General features: G+C 38.7%; 1 protein-coding gene across 4 annotated transcripts in view; it reads right to left on the bottom strand.

The window, feature by feature from the left end:
* LOC131060385 (xanthine dehydrogenase 1) overlaps window positions 1-14,782 on the bottom strand; it is a 272,861-nt gene extending 258,079 nt beyond the window's left edge. Inside the window, exons 1-3 of one of the 4 annotated variants that reach the window (XM_057993589.2) lie at window positions 14,685-14,782; window positions 14,463-14,551; window positions 13,992-14,206 (exon numbers count right to left, since the gene is read on the bottom strand). In XM_057993589.2, coding sequence (XP_057849572.2) covers window positions 13,992-14,127 — 136 coding nt within the window. In that variant the 5' untranslated portion in view covers window positions 14,128-14,206; window positions 14,463-14,551; window positions 14,685-14,782. Of the gene's footprint in view, window positions 1-13,590; window positions 13,610-13,991; window positions 14,207-14,462; window positions 14,633-14,684 lie in introns of those variants that run through there. The other 3 variants (XM_059219902.1, XM_057993588.2, XM_057993591.2) reach the window with 3 other exon arrangements.
* Between the last annotated feature and the right edge of the window lie 580 nt (window positions 14,783-15,362).

The following is a 15,362-nucleotide window of genomic DNA, read 5'->3' as shown; positions in this document are numbered from 1 at the left end:
CCTTAAGGTGAATGTTGATTTCCCCTAGCAAATAGCTAGTCTAATAGCTAACTAGATAGCTATGGCTGTTAAAAAAATTCCCAACGAAAATAACAGGTAGATATCTAAAAAAATTAGACACTAGCATAGTATGCATGAGTCGACATTTAGCCTTTGATGTAATAAAAAGGTGCTTTTATTTTAGTAATAATGGATCTCTTGTCATCCATAGGGTTAGAACCATAGTTGAAAAAGTCAGACTTGGCAATGACTCAGCTGACCCAAAAAATTTAAAAACACGGGACTCGCTGAAAAACTTGGAAAAAATTGGCAATAACTCAGCAAATTTATCAAACATTTGAAAATAAATAATTTCTTAAAATATTTTTTAAAAACACATTAATACACAAAAAACCAATAATATTAATTTCAAGTTTTGTATAAATGATATTTATAAATCATAAATACATACATATCAAAGTTCAAACTAAATATACGTTTTTTTTAAAATTAATAATCATGTTTTTAAATAATCTAAGGTCAAACAATTAATAATCACTAACATTTTATTGAAAAGATAAACAATTTGATATTTAATTAGTCAATGAACTTTTAAAATCTCAACCACTAATAAAAAGAAATAATTATTGTTTACCGCTACAACTAGTAAATTAAATACAGGAAATAATAATGTACATGACAATGCATACCAAACACCGTAGTAAAATATATCTTTATTCGCACATTCAATTATTACAGAGAAGATACCAAAGATAGTCAACCAAGGATTACAATAGATCCGACAATACCATTACCCTTCCTTGACAGTACACAACATATTTAAAGGACCCGACGGTTGCCGAGAGGTACACAACCGTCAACCAACCAACACATAACTACCCGAGACTGACAACCCACTCAATACAATTAATTAATACCTTGTCGGATAACAAATATTATCAAACATAACAATAGGCAATTTATGTCGACAACATCATCCCCTCAAAAGAAAAAGTCGTCTTCCAAATGACAAGCAAATATCAAGTAATATTCGAGAAGACTAACGACAAACAGCGACTTCGACTGGACAACCCCAACTTGTAGTGTACCTGCCAAATCAAATGGGGGTTTGGGGCAACGTCCCCAACGGGGTCAAGGGGCAGCACCCCCGCTGCCAACACCAAATTACAACCTTCAAACCCACACGGAACTCCATGGCGTGCACCAATTTTCTGTTTTTTTTAAGACGTCGGGAATGAGGCCAATGAAGTCAAAATTCTGATCAGGGTGCATTCTCCCGTGCGGGTATTGTGTTTTCTAACTTGTTCTCCTTCCATATGGGCTTATCCTCCTTGCTTATAGACTTGTTCTGTCGTACAGGCTTGTGCTTCTCTCTTGTTTGTACGATGCATAGGTGTGTGGCTTGAGACTCCCTTCATCCAACTCAAAGTTGATGCCCTCGAGTTTTTTATATACTGCTTCCTTGACCGTACGGTATCCCTCCTCTAGTCCATACGGATTTCTCTTGGTTGTCGTATGGCCTCCGCCTTTGGTTGCCATACCTATAGCGTGGTCGAATGACCTCTCCTTGATTGCTTCCTTATATATCGTACGATGCCTCCTGTACGATGTCCGTACAGCTTCCATGTATGTCGTACGATGCCTCTTGTACAATGTTCGTATGGCTTCCCTGTGTGTCGTACGATGCCTCGTGTGATATCAGTCATACGTTTTCACTGTACACCGTACCATGTTCGCTATGTAGTTTATGTCGTACGGGTCGAATGAATGGACTACGCCATACGGAATGGGTGGATGAGCTACGTCGTACGGGTTGATTGAACGAGGTACGTCGTACGGGTGAGTTATGTCGTACAGAATGGTGCTCTGTTGTACACCATACGGACTCCTCACCTTGTTGTGAGCCAACTGTACGTGTTGACCGTACACTATACGGTATTTCTGCTTCTTCACCTGCACCGTACGGATTCAACTTCTCCTATGGCTGGATGGGAATGTTCCTTCCCTCTCTCGATTTTGTCTTGCTATCAAGTCTGCTTCCCCGGCTCTCCCTTGACTGTACGGATCTCCAGCACTCGGCTTCTCTAGTTTGTACAATGTGGCTGGGGCTCTTAGCTTTGTGTGGTAACCTCATCACGTCGACGCAACCTGGAATCTCAGGAACCAACTTGCTCTTGTCTACTCTGAACCGTACAGCGTACAATATGGACTTAGTCAATCGTTTGGCAACTTTACTCTCTACGTACGATGACAATTCTTCAAAAACTTTACTCTTGGCGTACAGTGACAATTCTTCGGCAACTTCACTCTTGGTTCTTGTGGACCATACGCTCCATGTACTCTCGACTCTTATGGGTTGTATGGTCAACTTGTTCTCGGTTGATTTGAACCATACGACTGAATTACTTTTGGCTGATGTGAACCGTTTGGCGTATAGTATTAACTTCTTCAGAGCATCTCCACTAGGCTCTATAGCATCCAATTTCAGATCCTCGCCCTGTGAATCTTCTTCGTACACCTTAGATACTTCCCCATTCCCACTTGGCGGCCTCTGTTCATACGGTACAGGCTCACTTGACAACTGTTCGTACAACCCAAACACACCAACGTCAGATGTGCACAAATGAATATTGTACGACGGACTTTGCACTTCCTCAATTTGGCCAATTTGTAGCATGCTACAGTCAGGGTGGAAGACTTCATAATCCTCCATCTGCAATTGAAATAATCCATTAAGAGAACTCGTCTCCTCCTCAAAGCAATCTTCCAGTTCGAGCACCGCTTCATTGTTGGGTTTCATGCCTTTCCTCCCTCTGTCCATACCTAACTCTCCACCCTCAGACTCAAAGTCTGAGGGTGCCAGTTCTTCACTCACCGCCTAGTTCCTCAAGTCAATGACGTGTTGCTTCCTCCCATCACTCTCGATTGAGAGTGTGTTTCGCTTCCAATTATGATTCGCCATGGGAGTAACCAACCATCCCCTCTCGAGGAGTGCATCGTGTGCCTTCTTCTGTAACCGGATGACTACAAAGTCCAAGAAAAAATTTTGTGTCCCAATCATTACTTTTTGTGGCATCAATGTTCCCAACGGCTGAATGTCGTGTTGGTTGGCACCTACCAAGTGGAAGCTTGGCGGTCAAAGATTCGGCTTCCCCAGACATTTCCACATGTCTTCTGGTAGTACATTTACTCCCGAGCCTCCATCAACAATGGTGTTTGTCAACTTCCTCCCCATTATTTCCATCTCAACAACTGTCGGCTTCCTCTCGATACTCACCGTCAGCAACATTGGATCACTGGACTCAATCCCTTCGGGTGATGGTTTTCTCGTCAGTTCCTCCTTGTGTGTCTTACATTGTTTCTGGGTAACTATGTCGTCACTGACTGTATTGGCAATTGCCATTCTCAGTTGCGGCGTAGTTTGGAGAAGGTCTGCCACCTTGATGGGTACGGTTTTTTGTAGCACCTGTCGGACTATGTTCTTCTCTGACTCCCGCAATGACATACTTGCAGTTCCATTGGAAGTTACTCATTCCTTCACCAACACTTGTTCTACTTCGTCTTGTTCCTTTTCCATACCAGAGTTTGAATACATCGCCTTCTTTGTTTGTGCTCTTGTGATTGTTAAAACTGCGGCCTCTTGTTCCTCCACGTCCAACATATTAATACCCTTCTGATTCGGGCAGTTGGTGTCTTCATGGTCACCTAGTCCACACCATTTGCACAATAATTGTATGTTGTCTTTCTTGTTATGGCAGTCTCTCACAAAGTGTCCCCATTCACTACATTGTCGGCATTGTATGATAGGACGTCCTCTGGAGTCGTACTGTATTTGGTTTCCCCCTCGTTGATTTCCATAACCACTTGGCGGTACATTCTGTGATTTCGATGGGCTCGACTCTCCCTGTGTGAAGAGTACTTGTGTACTTCTCATCTTCAAATTGTACGGGCACTCCTTGATTGAATGCCCCAGCACTTGGCAAATTTCACAAAACATATTTCTGGGACAATTACCTTTCGTGTGCCCCTCCATTTTGCACTCAATACACCATAGTTCATTACCTTCATTGCTGGTTCCTTTCTCAGGCTTCAATTCTTTCATCATTCTCAACATATCCCGTCAAAGGGCTCGTACGGTTTTGGATTCTTCGTCACTGCTACCTTCGGTGCTCTCATCATCATTGGCCTTCCTCTTCTCTCGAGAGGAGGTTTTCTTTTCACTCTCAATGTACATCGCTCGATTGTACACATCGGCGTATGAGGACAAAGGCACTACTTTCATCTTCTTGCGCAGTGAGGGTATCAATCCCTCTGTGAACCACCTCTTCTTCAACCGGTCGGTTGGCTGGTTTTCCATCTTGTTCAACAGTTCTTTGAGCCTATGGTTGTAAGCGCGTACACTATCATTTTTCCCTTGGTTAGTATTATAGATTTCAGCCACAATCTCATTATCATCCCTCAAGAGTTTGAATTCCTCCTGGAATGCCCTCTTCAGATCACTCCATCTCGTCTTGTGCTGGGCGTTGAGGTTTGTGTACCAATCAATGGTGATCCCCCAAAGGGTGGCAGGAAATGCCTTCAGCCAGTAGTCCTTGTCATCTTGGCCATTTGCCTCCCAAATGGTTATGCATGTTTTGCAATGCCATGTTGGGTCCTCCGACCCGTCTCCCATGAACTTTGGCAGTTTCTGCTTCTCCTGGGTATTCAACATTATTTTCACTTGGAAGGTACGTGTGTATTCGCCTTGTGTGCCGAACCTGGGTGGACTGTTTCCACCACTACGTTCTGGTGCTTTCCCTGCACTCTCGACCACGCAGGCTTCCTCTACACGTCCATATTCAGCGTCCTCAACACTTCGAGTACTTCCAGGTGTGTCGGACCTAAGTGAACTGTTTCAAACGCTACGTTCTGGTGCTTTCCTTTCACTCTCAGACACACTCACGTCCTCTACACGTCCACCTCTAGCGTCCCAACACTTCGAGTACTTTCAAGCTTCGACTCATCTTTGTGATCCCTCCAACTGAGGGTCGGCAGATCACCTAATCGCTTGGTCTTGACCACCCTGTGGCCTCTTCTCACCTTTGATGGGATCTACGGACATGAATCACTCAAGGCTGACCCGATTTCTTTCAAGGCAACGGCACCAAAATGTTTACTGCTACAACTGGTAAATTAAATACAGGAAACAATAATGTACATGACAATGCATACCAGACACAGTAGTAAAATATATCTTTATTCGCACATTCAATTATTACAAAGAAGAGACCAAAGATGGTCGGCCAAGGATTATAATAGATCTGACAATACCATCCCCCTTCCTTGACAGTAAGTACACGACATATTTAAAGGACCTGACAGTTGCCGAGAGGTACACAACCGTCAACCAACCGACACATAAATACCTGAGACTAACAACCCACTCAATACAATTAATTAATACCTTGTCGGATAACAAATATTATCAAACATAACAATAGGCAATTTATGCTGGACAACAATTATCTTTTTCTATTAAAAAAATTACTTTTGATTATTAAATTATTTAATGTTTACCAATAACCCATAGTTAAGATTTTTTTTAATAATCGCTACAATTACCATCTCATATTTTAAAATGGCAATAAGTTAGTCTCGAAAGTCCCTAACAGACCATGATCCCTACACAGCAGAGAAGGCTTGCTTACTTCTCGTTTCCTAATATTTTTTTTCGTAGAAGATCAATTCTTAGGAATGGAATTCGATCCATCAATTCACTTCACGTCAAAAATGTGCCCTCGTGCATCAAGAATGACGACGGTATCAAAATGGAAGGGTGAAAAAAAAATATACATTTAGAATTCAATGAAAATGACTTTATGTTGACTTTGGGCGATTTTTTGGTGGAGCTTAGGTGATTTTTCGCAATTTTTAGGGTAAAAAATCGCTACGATTTTAAGCGAAGACTCGTCCACAAGTTTACTTGTGGCCATTTCTAGTTCGCGAGTCTCGCAATTTTTCGGCAAGTTCTTCAAATATCTCTCCATTAGTATATACTTGTCTTTATCACCTTCTTGCCTGCCAATGTAGGGATCTAGTGTACCCATCCCAAGTAGAATGAAAGATCTAGATGGATTGAGCTGCAAGCTCCAACCTGTTGTTGGACCTTCATGGTGCAAATTGAGTTCCTTGGAAACGATTTACCAAGTAGTTCTAATTCATGAATCAAGTAAGATTAGTCAGTCTTGGATTGACTAGAGAACCATTTATAGAACCTAAAGAATTGATAATGCAAACAGGCCTGTTTTCCTTGAATCCCAACTAAAATACTTATTAAATGCAATTGATTTAATGAGGATCAATTCAAAGACTAGAAATAAATCTATGCTGAATTCTTCTCATTCGAGTACAAATTCCTATATAAGATTATTTGGTCCTATCCCCTTGTTGCAAAAATACTTAACAAAGATGAAGCTTGCACGATATCAAGAAGACGAAAGCTGCTTTGAGTCCTAGGTCCTCATCTAGCTTACAGCCAATTATAATTTTCTAAGAAAATACAAACATGGGAGTTCAAGGTGTTGGCTTCCAGCCAATAATGTCCATAATCTTTGTATCACTCCATGCTAGGACACATTGTTTGTCGATAAAGAATAGTGTCCACTATGCTAAACTCTCATACAAACCACTTAAGCATGTTTAAGAGGTCAAAATATTCCTTCTCTTTTTTAATGTTGACTTATAGCAGCTAGTGGAGTCACAACATAAGTCACGTGCTTGTTTTAACCAGTTTTTGATTACCAAGCTTTCCCATCATGCTCACCACTACACCTGGTCGTTCACCTTTTATGTATCTTTTGTTGTGTGCTGCTCAGTCATTCAATAGTGGGTAATCTCTTAACAAATGTTAAATTCCATTAGGTTTGGCTGCTATGCGCTTGCTATCAGATTATTTCAGATTATTTAGAGTTGGAAACATGACAGGTCTGCCCGAAGCCATCCCAACACTAAGCCCAAGAGAAGACACGCACCCTCTTGGCCCCAGCGGTAGACACATTAGACATCCACTCAAGGTGGTCTACCGAGTGGGGTGCTTGTATCCACTTTCTCTATTCATGCATCATCCTTTCAAGTCAATAGTCAATCATCGTAGGGCTGGGAGAGTAGATCGCAATAGGGGGCCTAACCCCTCCTTATTGCTCCCATGAGCCAAAAAGGGGGCCTAACCTTGCCTTGCTGCTCATAAGCCACTTGGAGCTAGAAAGAGGGCATAACGCCATCTTGCTATTCATAAGCCATTTAGAGCCAAAAAGTGGGCCTAACCCCAACTTCTTATTCGTAAGCCATTTAGAGCCAAAACGTGGGCCTAACCACATCTTACAATTCATAAGCCATTTAGAACCAGAAAGTGGGCCTAACCCCATCCCGTTGCTCATAAGCCATTTAGACCCAGAAAGTGGACCTAGCCCCATCTTGTTGCTCGTTAGCCATTTAGAACCAGAAAGTGGTCCTAACCCCATCTTGCTGCTCGTAAGCCATTTAGAACCAGGAAGTGGGAAAGAGATTTTTAGTTTCAGGTTTAAAAGATAATCTGTAGCTAGACCCAGTGTGGTTTCATTTCAGGAATCACCATTGTGCAGATTGAAGTTTCCACTTTTGGGGGTTTCTAGCCATGAAGGTTTTTGATGTCTTTTAGATTGCAGGTTTAAAATGTTGTTTCCAATTTTTTGCAGTGTTATGAAGTTTATGCTTGGGTGATTGGGAAAACCCTAATTGTGGACACACCATTTCATTTCCAGATATGGCCATACAATTCTTCTTAGGTGTAAGGGTTTATAGATTCCACTGCCTATTGTACACCGCCATACCTTTTGTCTTTGCAGATTGTACATGTCATTTGAGGCATATTTATCAGTGTTGGAGGTTACACTATTGTCATTGCTGGCTGCACAGGCTCCCTGAAGAGTTGGTGTGAGGATTCTAAGCTGAAGTGCCTAGTTTATTGGAGCTTGTTCATCTCCTTTGGTGACCCTGTTTATCATTTCCAGGTCATTTTATATTAAACAAATGGAGTTATGAGGAGTTTTGAATATTTTATGTTGGCTGCCTCTATTTCCAGCTCCATACTCAATTATGTGTACGACTGAAATTTATTACAGACCTGCAAACTATCCTTTGCCATCTTGGGGTTGTTTGGTGATGCTGAGTGTGTGTGAAGCTGTTTGGCAGCCCTGGGACATGTTTTGTGTGGTTTTGGAGGGTGTTTTGAAGGTATTTCATTGTTGTTATGTCCCACAACTATTGTACAAAAGATCTGCAACAACACTTTCAGTCGTATTAGACCTTCTATGTCACTTACAACAGCTTATGTCATGATTTTCAGACTTGTCATGATAATCCCAGCTCTTAATCTCAAGGTATTTCAATAATGTTTCTAGTTGGGTGTAGAGTTTATGTGTTTGGGCTTTGGGAAATTGACTTACTCAATGCTATATTGTATCAACACTTGTAACAGTACTGCAATTTTAATTAGTACTTGTGAGTCGTGACAATAGATGTATCATTGTTGATATGTTTATATTGAACTTATTGTCATAAAATTAATTTTTTTCAAACGAGTAATAATGCCATTGACTCGCCGCCAAAACTCGCCAAGTTTTTGTCAAAAACTTGCCGATTTTTTGGCGATTACTCATCAAGTCTATTTAAAAGAGGCCCAAACACGTCAAAAAACTATCAAATTTTTTTCCAAGTCAGTCTCATTCTCTCCATCAGAATATATACATGAAATATCACATTTAAGTATAAGAAAGGATTTCTTATACTTTAAGTTATATTTCATGTATATGTTGGCAAGATGTTTGAGAGTAGTTTCAGATCTCTAGGAGTTATAATGCAAATTCTAGGTTTCAGGAGATTTTTTAAATTTTCAAATAGTCAAATTTCAGTAATCAATAGGCTCCTATCAGCATTCTCTTGCTCTCTCTATCTCTCTCACTTTATCTGCCCCGAATTTTAGACCTATCTATCTCCTTATCACTCTTCTTCTATCCCCTCTCACTACCACTCTCTATCTCACTCTCTCCTCTCTCCCTCAAGATCTAGACCTATCTCCCCACCCCTCAATCTCTCACCCTCAGATCCCCGCAAGGGGTGCTACCCTCAACCTCAGTTTTGCGAGGTGGAGGAGCCACATCAAACTCCTAGGACTAGACCCTCTAGTTCAATCTCTCCCCTGGTTTTCACTAAGCTGGGAAGAAGAAGATGTAAAATGTTTTGATGTAATATTTACCTTTAGTTTTACAAAAACATTTTTCTATTTCATTTTGTTTCAGTTTGTCAACCATCAGCATTCCACAAGAGGATGCCATTTCGTACCCAATTTGCATTTAAATCAATCAAATATATCTATACTCAGCTTGTTTCTTTTGTGTACTCATTTATTGACTAATTGGATGAATCTCCTCATTGAATTTCGCAAAAAAAAATGCATTTCCAATTAGATTTAAGCAACTTTATAAGTTGTCGAGTTTTTCACCGAGTTTTCACTGAGTTTTTTTTTCGGGACTTGGCAAATTTTTGTTTTTGTCGAGTATTTCAACTATGAATTATCCCTCCTTGATCCACATGGTCAACTTCAGGTGGTGGCATCATTGATATAGTTGGGACAACAACAACAACAACAGTAGTCTTTGGTGGACATGCAAGTACAACTTTTTTTTATGGAAAATCTCACAAACTCAATCTAACACCAAAACGGTATCAAATATTCAACATAAGCAAAATGAGTCCCCTCAACCTCCTTTTATAGCTATTAAGGAAAAAAATCAATTTGAAAAATATAAAATAATTCATGTTAGCATGCAATGTCCCCTTTTGCTCCTAGTCAGTTGTGCTTCCTATTAGCCTAATCCTAGGGTCTTATAGACTATTCAGAGTTGGTTAGGGGACTCAGAGTTTTGTAAAGAGCTCGAGCTTGCAATTTCAGTGTGTTTCACAGCATTTCTATTTTTAGCATATGTTAGTTTTTTAGTAAGTGATTTGGGCACTTGGTCTCAATTTCAGTTCCCTCTTCACTTCTGTGTGAAGTGCTCTCAAATTCAGTGCCTTCGCAAAGTTCCGAAGGTGATGGATAAAATGTTTTAGGTTTCTCACTTAAGTGTTCAAAAAACTATCTTTATTTTTATAAATTAAGTGATAAATATTTTTTAATGTATGTTTCCAAAAGAGGGGATGCCTAGGCAAGTGGGGGAGACAAGGTGTTTTGAAAAGATATTATGAGGGTCTTTTGACAGAAATAAAATATTTTAAATTTGAGTTGCCCTAATTTTCGCTCCAACTCTATAAATTGGAGTTTGGGCTCCCATTCTAGCATTTTGTTTGTGCACACAAAAAGAGATGTTGAAATAAACTTGGAGAGTTCTTATTTGGATTGTTGAGGATGAAAATACTCTTCAATCAGCCTGGTTTCGGTGGTGCAAGATCCACCCTAGCTGGTTGTTGATTTTCAGATTGACTTTTCAGAGTTTGGCTTAGCGTTTGGTGATGAGGGTTTGATGCAGATGAAGATTTATTAAGTGTTTTGATTGGAATTTCATTTTTGGTGGAATAATACTTTTTCTGAGTGCTGATCAAGTTTCATGAGTTTTGAAGACCTTAGAGCTGACCGTACAATTTCCAACCCTCCTTGGATTCACCTTTTGGCTCATATCTCTGAGATTAGGTCATAAATCAATTTGGGCATTGTTGCAATGCTTTTGCCTTGGCTAGGTGATGAAGATCAGTAGCCTATTTGCAGATTTTGGTTAACTTTTGATTTTTCCTTGCTGATCGCCCATTCTAGAAGGGTCATACACTTCCTCCTTGGCGCAAGAGTTAGTTTGAGGTTTAATGTTGCTGTTTGTGAGTGTCAAAGACATCATTCTAAGGCACCTTGAAGCTGGGAAGTGAGGTTTGAAGCCAACTTTCAGTTTGAAGCAGAAAATTATTTTGAATTAATATTTTGCCAAATCACCCCTACATGTCCAGTGCCTTGGTGAATGTGCAGAGGTTTTTTGAGTGTCTTTTCAGACCATAGGAGTGTGGGAGTATTCATTACAGACTTATCATCAGTGGGGTACATTGCTAATGAAGATTGATAAGAAGAAAGGGATAAGTTTTGGCCCAGCAGTTCTGTAACTTGGAGGGCATCAATAGGTGTTATTGCTGAACATTGTTGACTGTTATCTGTCTTCATCCATACATATTTCAGGTCTGCACATTGTAATTTATCTTATTTTCTAGCATTCACTCACATAATGACCATATTTGTGGCAATAATAACACTACACATTGCTTTTATCATACCTCTGGCTTGACTTACTATAGTTTTTCTTGGATCCAAAGGTGAACTGAGAGCTGCTTGCCCCCTCTTGACTGTTCATCCATCTGGAGCTGCTTGCTCCAGAACTGCCCCTTCCTGAGTTGCTTCTACCTCTGCCTCGAGAGCTCTATCTGAAGTTGTTTCTACCTCTCCCCCTACCTCTTGCATTAACATGAGCTTTAAATGCTTGCTTTTGGGATGAAGGTACAGACCTGTTTAAACGTTGCTCATGGGTTTGTAGGGAACCCATCAACTCATCCACTATCATAGTTGAGAGGTCCTTGGCCTCTTCTATTGCAATAACTACTGGGTCAATTTTTTAGGGCAAACTCCTCGGAATTTTCTCTAAGATCCTCTACTCTTGCATGGTTTTCCCCATTTGTCCTTAATTGATTTAGGTGGAAATTCTTGTGTGAGTCTAAAAAGACGCATTTTGAGAGTTTCACAATTTCTCCAAAGCATCTAGAGCTTCACCAATATTACTTTATCAATCCCTTTTGTAACTAGTTTGGAGGATTTCCCAAGCCTCCTTTGCATAGTTAGCTGCTTCTATTCTGGGGAATATTATCTCTATCAAGCTTAGGGCTTTTCCATCTTTCCTTCCGGTCGCCTTCAACTGTGTTTTGGGCATTTGAGAGAGCTACATGCATTGTTGGATCAATTACATCCATGAATCATTGACCACAAGCTCCCATAAATCATTTGCTACCATGTTTGTCTTCATCTTCTTTGCCGAAATTCATTGTTTTGCCCATAAAATATGTGGCTGCTACCACCTCTTGTTGTCTTCTCCAGCCATTCTCGAGTCACAAACACAAGTTTAAAAACATTTGGCTTTGATACCAAATTGTAGTAAAATCTAAATAATCCAAAAAGGCTACTGCCCTTATACCAATTTGAAGGGAATAAAACACAAATATACATAGAGACTACTACTTTCTTGCCAAATAATTGGCATTAAACTCAAACAAACACACTACAGAGACCAATGGAGGAGACCAAGACTCATGAAAACACAGAAAACATATTTCTCATTTAACCCAAAATAACATTTAGAAAGCTTTTAAAATTAGATTACAAAGTGTTTTCAAACAGTTTTACTACAATCGTACATGATTGGTTTTTCTACAGCTACCTGGAGCTACTGTATATGATTGACTTACCTACGGCTATCTGGAGTTGTTGTATACAACTGAATTTCTACAATTATCTAGATCTGTTGTGTACTTGCTCTTTCCGGAGCTACAAATTGTTCTTTTCTTCCTCTATTTTCCTTCACAAACTCTGCTGCTGCTGCAACTTTCCTTTGTTTTGCTCAAAAACTCTACAAATGCAAAAACATTCTTCATTTTGTCTTTTGTTGTCTTCGTACAAAAATTCTCTCATTTCAAATTCAAACTTATGTACCAGCATTTACTTCACTACAAACAAAATTGTCTTTGCACAAAAATTCTCTCTCCTTTCAAATTCAAACTTACCAACCAGTATTTACTTCACTACCAACCAACAATAACTATTTTCGCTAGCATTAGAGTGAAAGAGGGAATAAAGATCCCAAAAAGATTTTGACGGGCTGTTCTCTAATAGATTCAAGAGTATATTAAATTCCAACAGACCCAACAAATCTCTTGGAGAGTTAGAAAAACTAAAGTTGCTCAAATTACATATACAAACTATTCATTTTTATTAAATTCTATATGTGCCTTGCAAAAATACTCAAAAACGTCATATAAAAGCTTCAATTGCTTCTGTGCAGTTTATTCAAAAACACTTCATTCATAGACGTTACAAGTCTCTTCGGAAATTGAACATGGCTAATCGATAATAATTATGACTCAAATTAAGTATGCATAATATTCTACATTGTCTCCACTTAAAATACTTGAAACATCAGACAAAAGCTTCAATAGGAGCTATGCAGTTTAAAAAAACATTCAACGAAAAAATAATTTATGTCTGTCCATGCATCTACAAGTCTAAGTTGAATGCAACTAATTTGCAAACACTGAGAGTCAATTGAATATGCAATTTTTGCATCCATAAATTCTATGCGCCTCGTGCAAAACACTTGAAATATCAAGTACCAAACAAAAGCTTCCACAGTTTGAATGCAATTTATTCAGAAAAGCTTCTACAATATTAACACACGTCACTCCATAGATTCTACAAGTCTCGGAATGGTGAAAGTAACTAATCCCTAAAATTCTACGTTGCTTGTGAAAATACTCAAACACCAAACAAAAGCTTACATAGTTTCCTTGTAGTTTCTTCAAAAAAGCTTCGACAGTATTAATTCATGTCAATTCTACGAGGCTCTTGCGAAATTAAAGGTGGTTACTCCGCAATCACCATGACTCAAATATTTAACGCGTGAAATTTTATCATTCCAAACATTCGCTAAAATACTCGAAACATCAGACCAAAGCTTCAATAGCTTCTACGCAGTTTATTGAATAATAGCTTTATTTGATGTCAAAATTAAAAGAAAAGTCAAAATATCCTGGACAACTACAACCGTCAGAATATTAATTGCAGGCTTCTGCCGACAAATGCATCAACTCCGCCTCTCTTTTCATGATAATGATATTGAAGCCGAAGAATTATTCTATTTACCGCCAAAATTAAATTGAACAAAATGAAAACAAAGCACCTCTTAAATATTCGAGAAGAGTAAGATGAGCCAATCCGTCGCTGAGCAGTCGGCGCTTTCCATTAACGTACAAAATAGGCTCTTCCGTTTTCATCTGTGTCTCGAAGAAATTAGAATCGTCTTTCAAAGATCCCATGCTCGAATCCCACAAATGTTCCCAAGCGTGCGAAATTGTAGGGTTTCCGCTCCAGAGAAATTTTTAATTTAATTCTACTCTGCACGAATTGGTTACAAAAAAAAATAAAAGACAGAGAAAAAATGAGAAATGAATATTTCTTTTATGTTCAGAGGTTCAATATAATCTCCGATCTTCGGATTTTGATAATGAATTCTCTTATTTTCTCGATCCTTAAAAAATCTGAAAATGAAGCTGCTGCTAAATAATTTATATAGTTGACTCAGATATCACTGCAAGTTGAAATATATTTCTGTTTCAACTACCTCAACTGCGGAAGAAATACAATTTTTTACCTACATAAATACAACTTCTTTCCCTACACGTCTTTTAACTTTTTCCATATACCCATTTCACACGTAAGAGAATAACATAAGCTGGTCTCCTGCTGCATCCCAAATCGGAGAAGAAAAGGAGGTTAGATTTCGTTTATCCAATTCAGGGAATCCGATGTGACGAATAAAATAGTGATGGAGAACAATATAATAATGGAGAATAAAATAGAAGTGCCATTTTACCAGTGTAGTTTTCTTGTTTAGTATATTCCACCATGGTACGTTTACAATTCTTCTATGTGGTTATTAACGGAGAAACTGTCTTTTCCTTGCTTTTTTGGGAATGGTTCTTCCATTGTAACTGGTGTGGATGGTGTGAACTTCCAAATAAAATATAGGTAGAGGGCCAATTTGGATTTTTGGAGTTCGTTGTTTTTAACATCTTTTAAATTAATGATATTTTAAATTTTGTCAATGATATGATAGAGATTTTAATAATGTATATGATATTAAAATAGTTAATGGGATATACAAAGAGAGAAGAATTTAAAGAAGTGAAATATAATAATAATAATACTAATTATGAGATGTAATGATGATGATAAAATTTAATGTCGTGTTGACTAATATGTGTTTTTTTAATTGGTAATATCTTTTGATTGGCGGATTCAATATTTATTTTGATCCGCAATACATTTGTTTTGATTGTATGTAATACGTTAGATCTGACATCTATTTAGATTTTATGATGACTCAATCAATAGAATAAAAATCGAAGTTGTTCAATACAATGGGAAGCATTTGATTTGTTTGGAGAACTCGCATGATTAGATGATCCTCGATGGTACTAGTCGATTTTCGTATTATGATTGTCTCCATTTTCATAGCTAGCTCTCATTGTCAATAACCATCTTTGACTAT

The sequence above is a fragment of the Cryptomeria japonica genome, chromosome 4 (assembly GCF_030272615.1).
Source record: "Cryptomeria japonica chromosome 4, Sugi_1.0, whole genome shotgun sequence".
NCBI classification, from domain to species: Eukaryota; Viridiplantae; Streptophyta; class Pinopsida; order Cupressales; family Cupressaceae; genus Cryptomeria; species Cryptomeria japonica.
The sequence above is the reverse complement of the archived record's forward strand: the minus strand, read 5'-3'. Positions and strand labels throughout refer to the sequence as shown.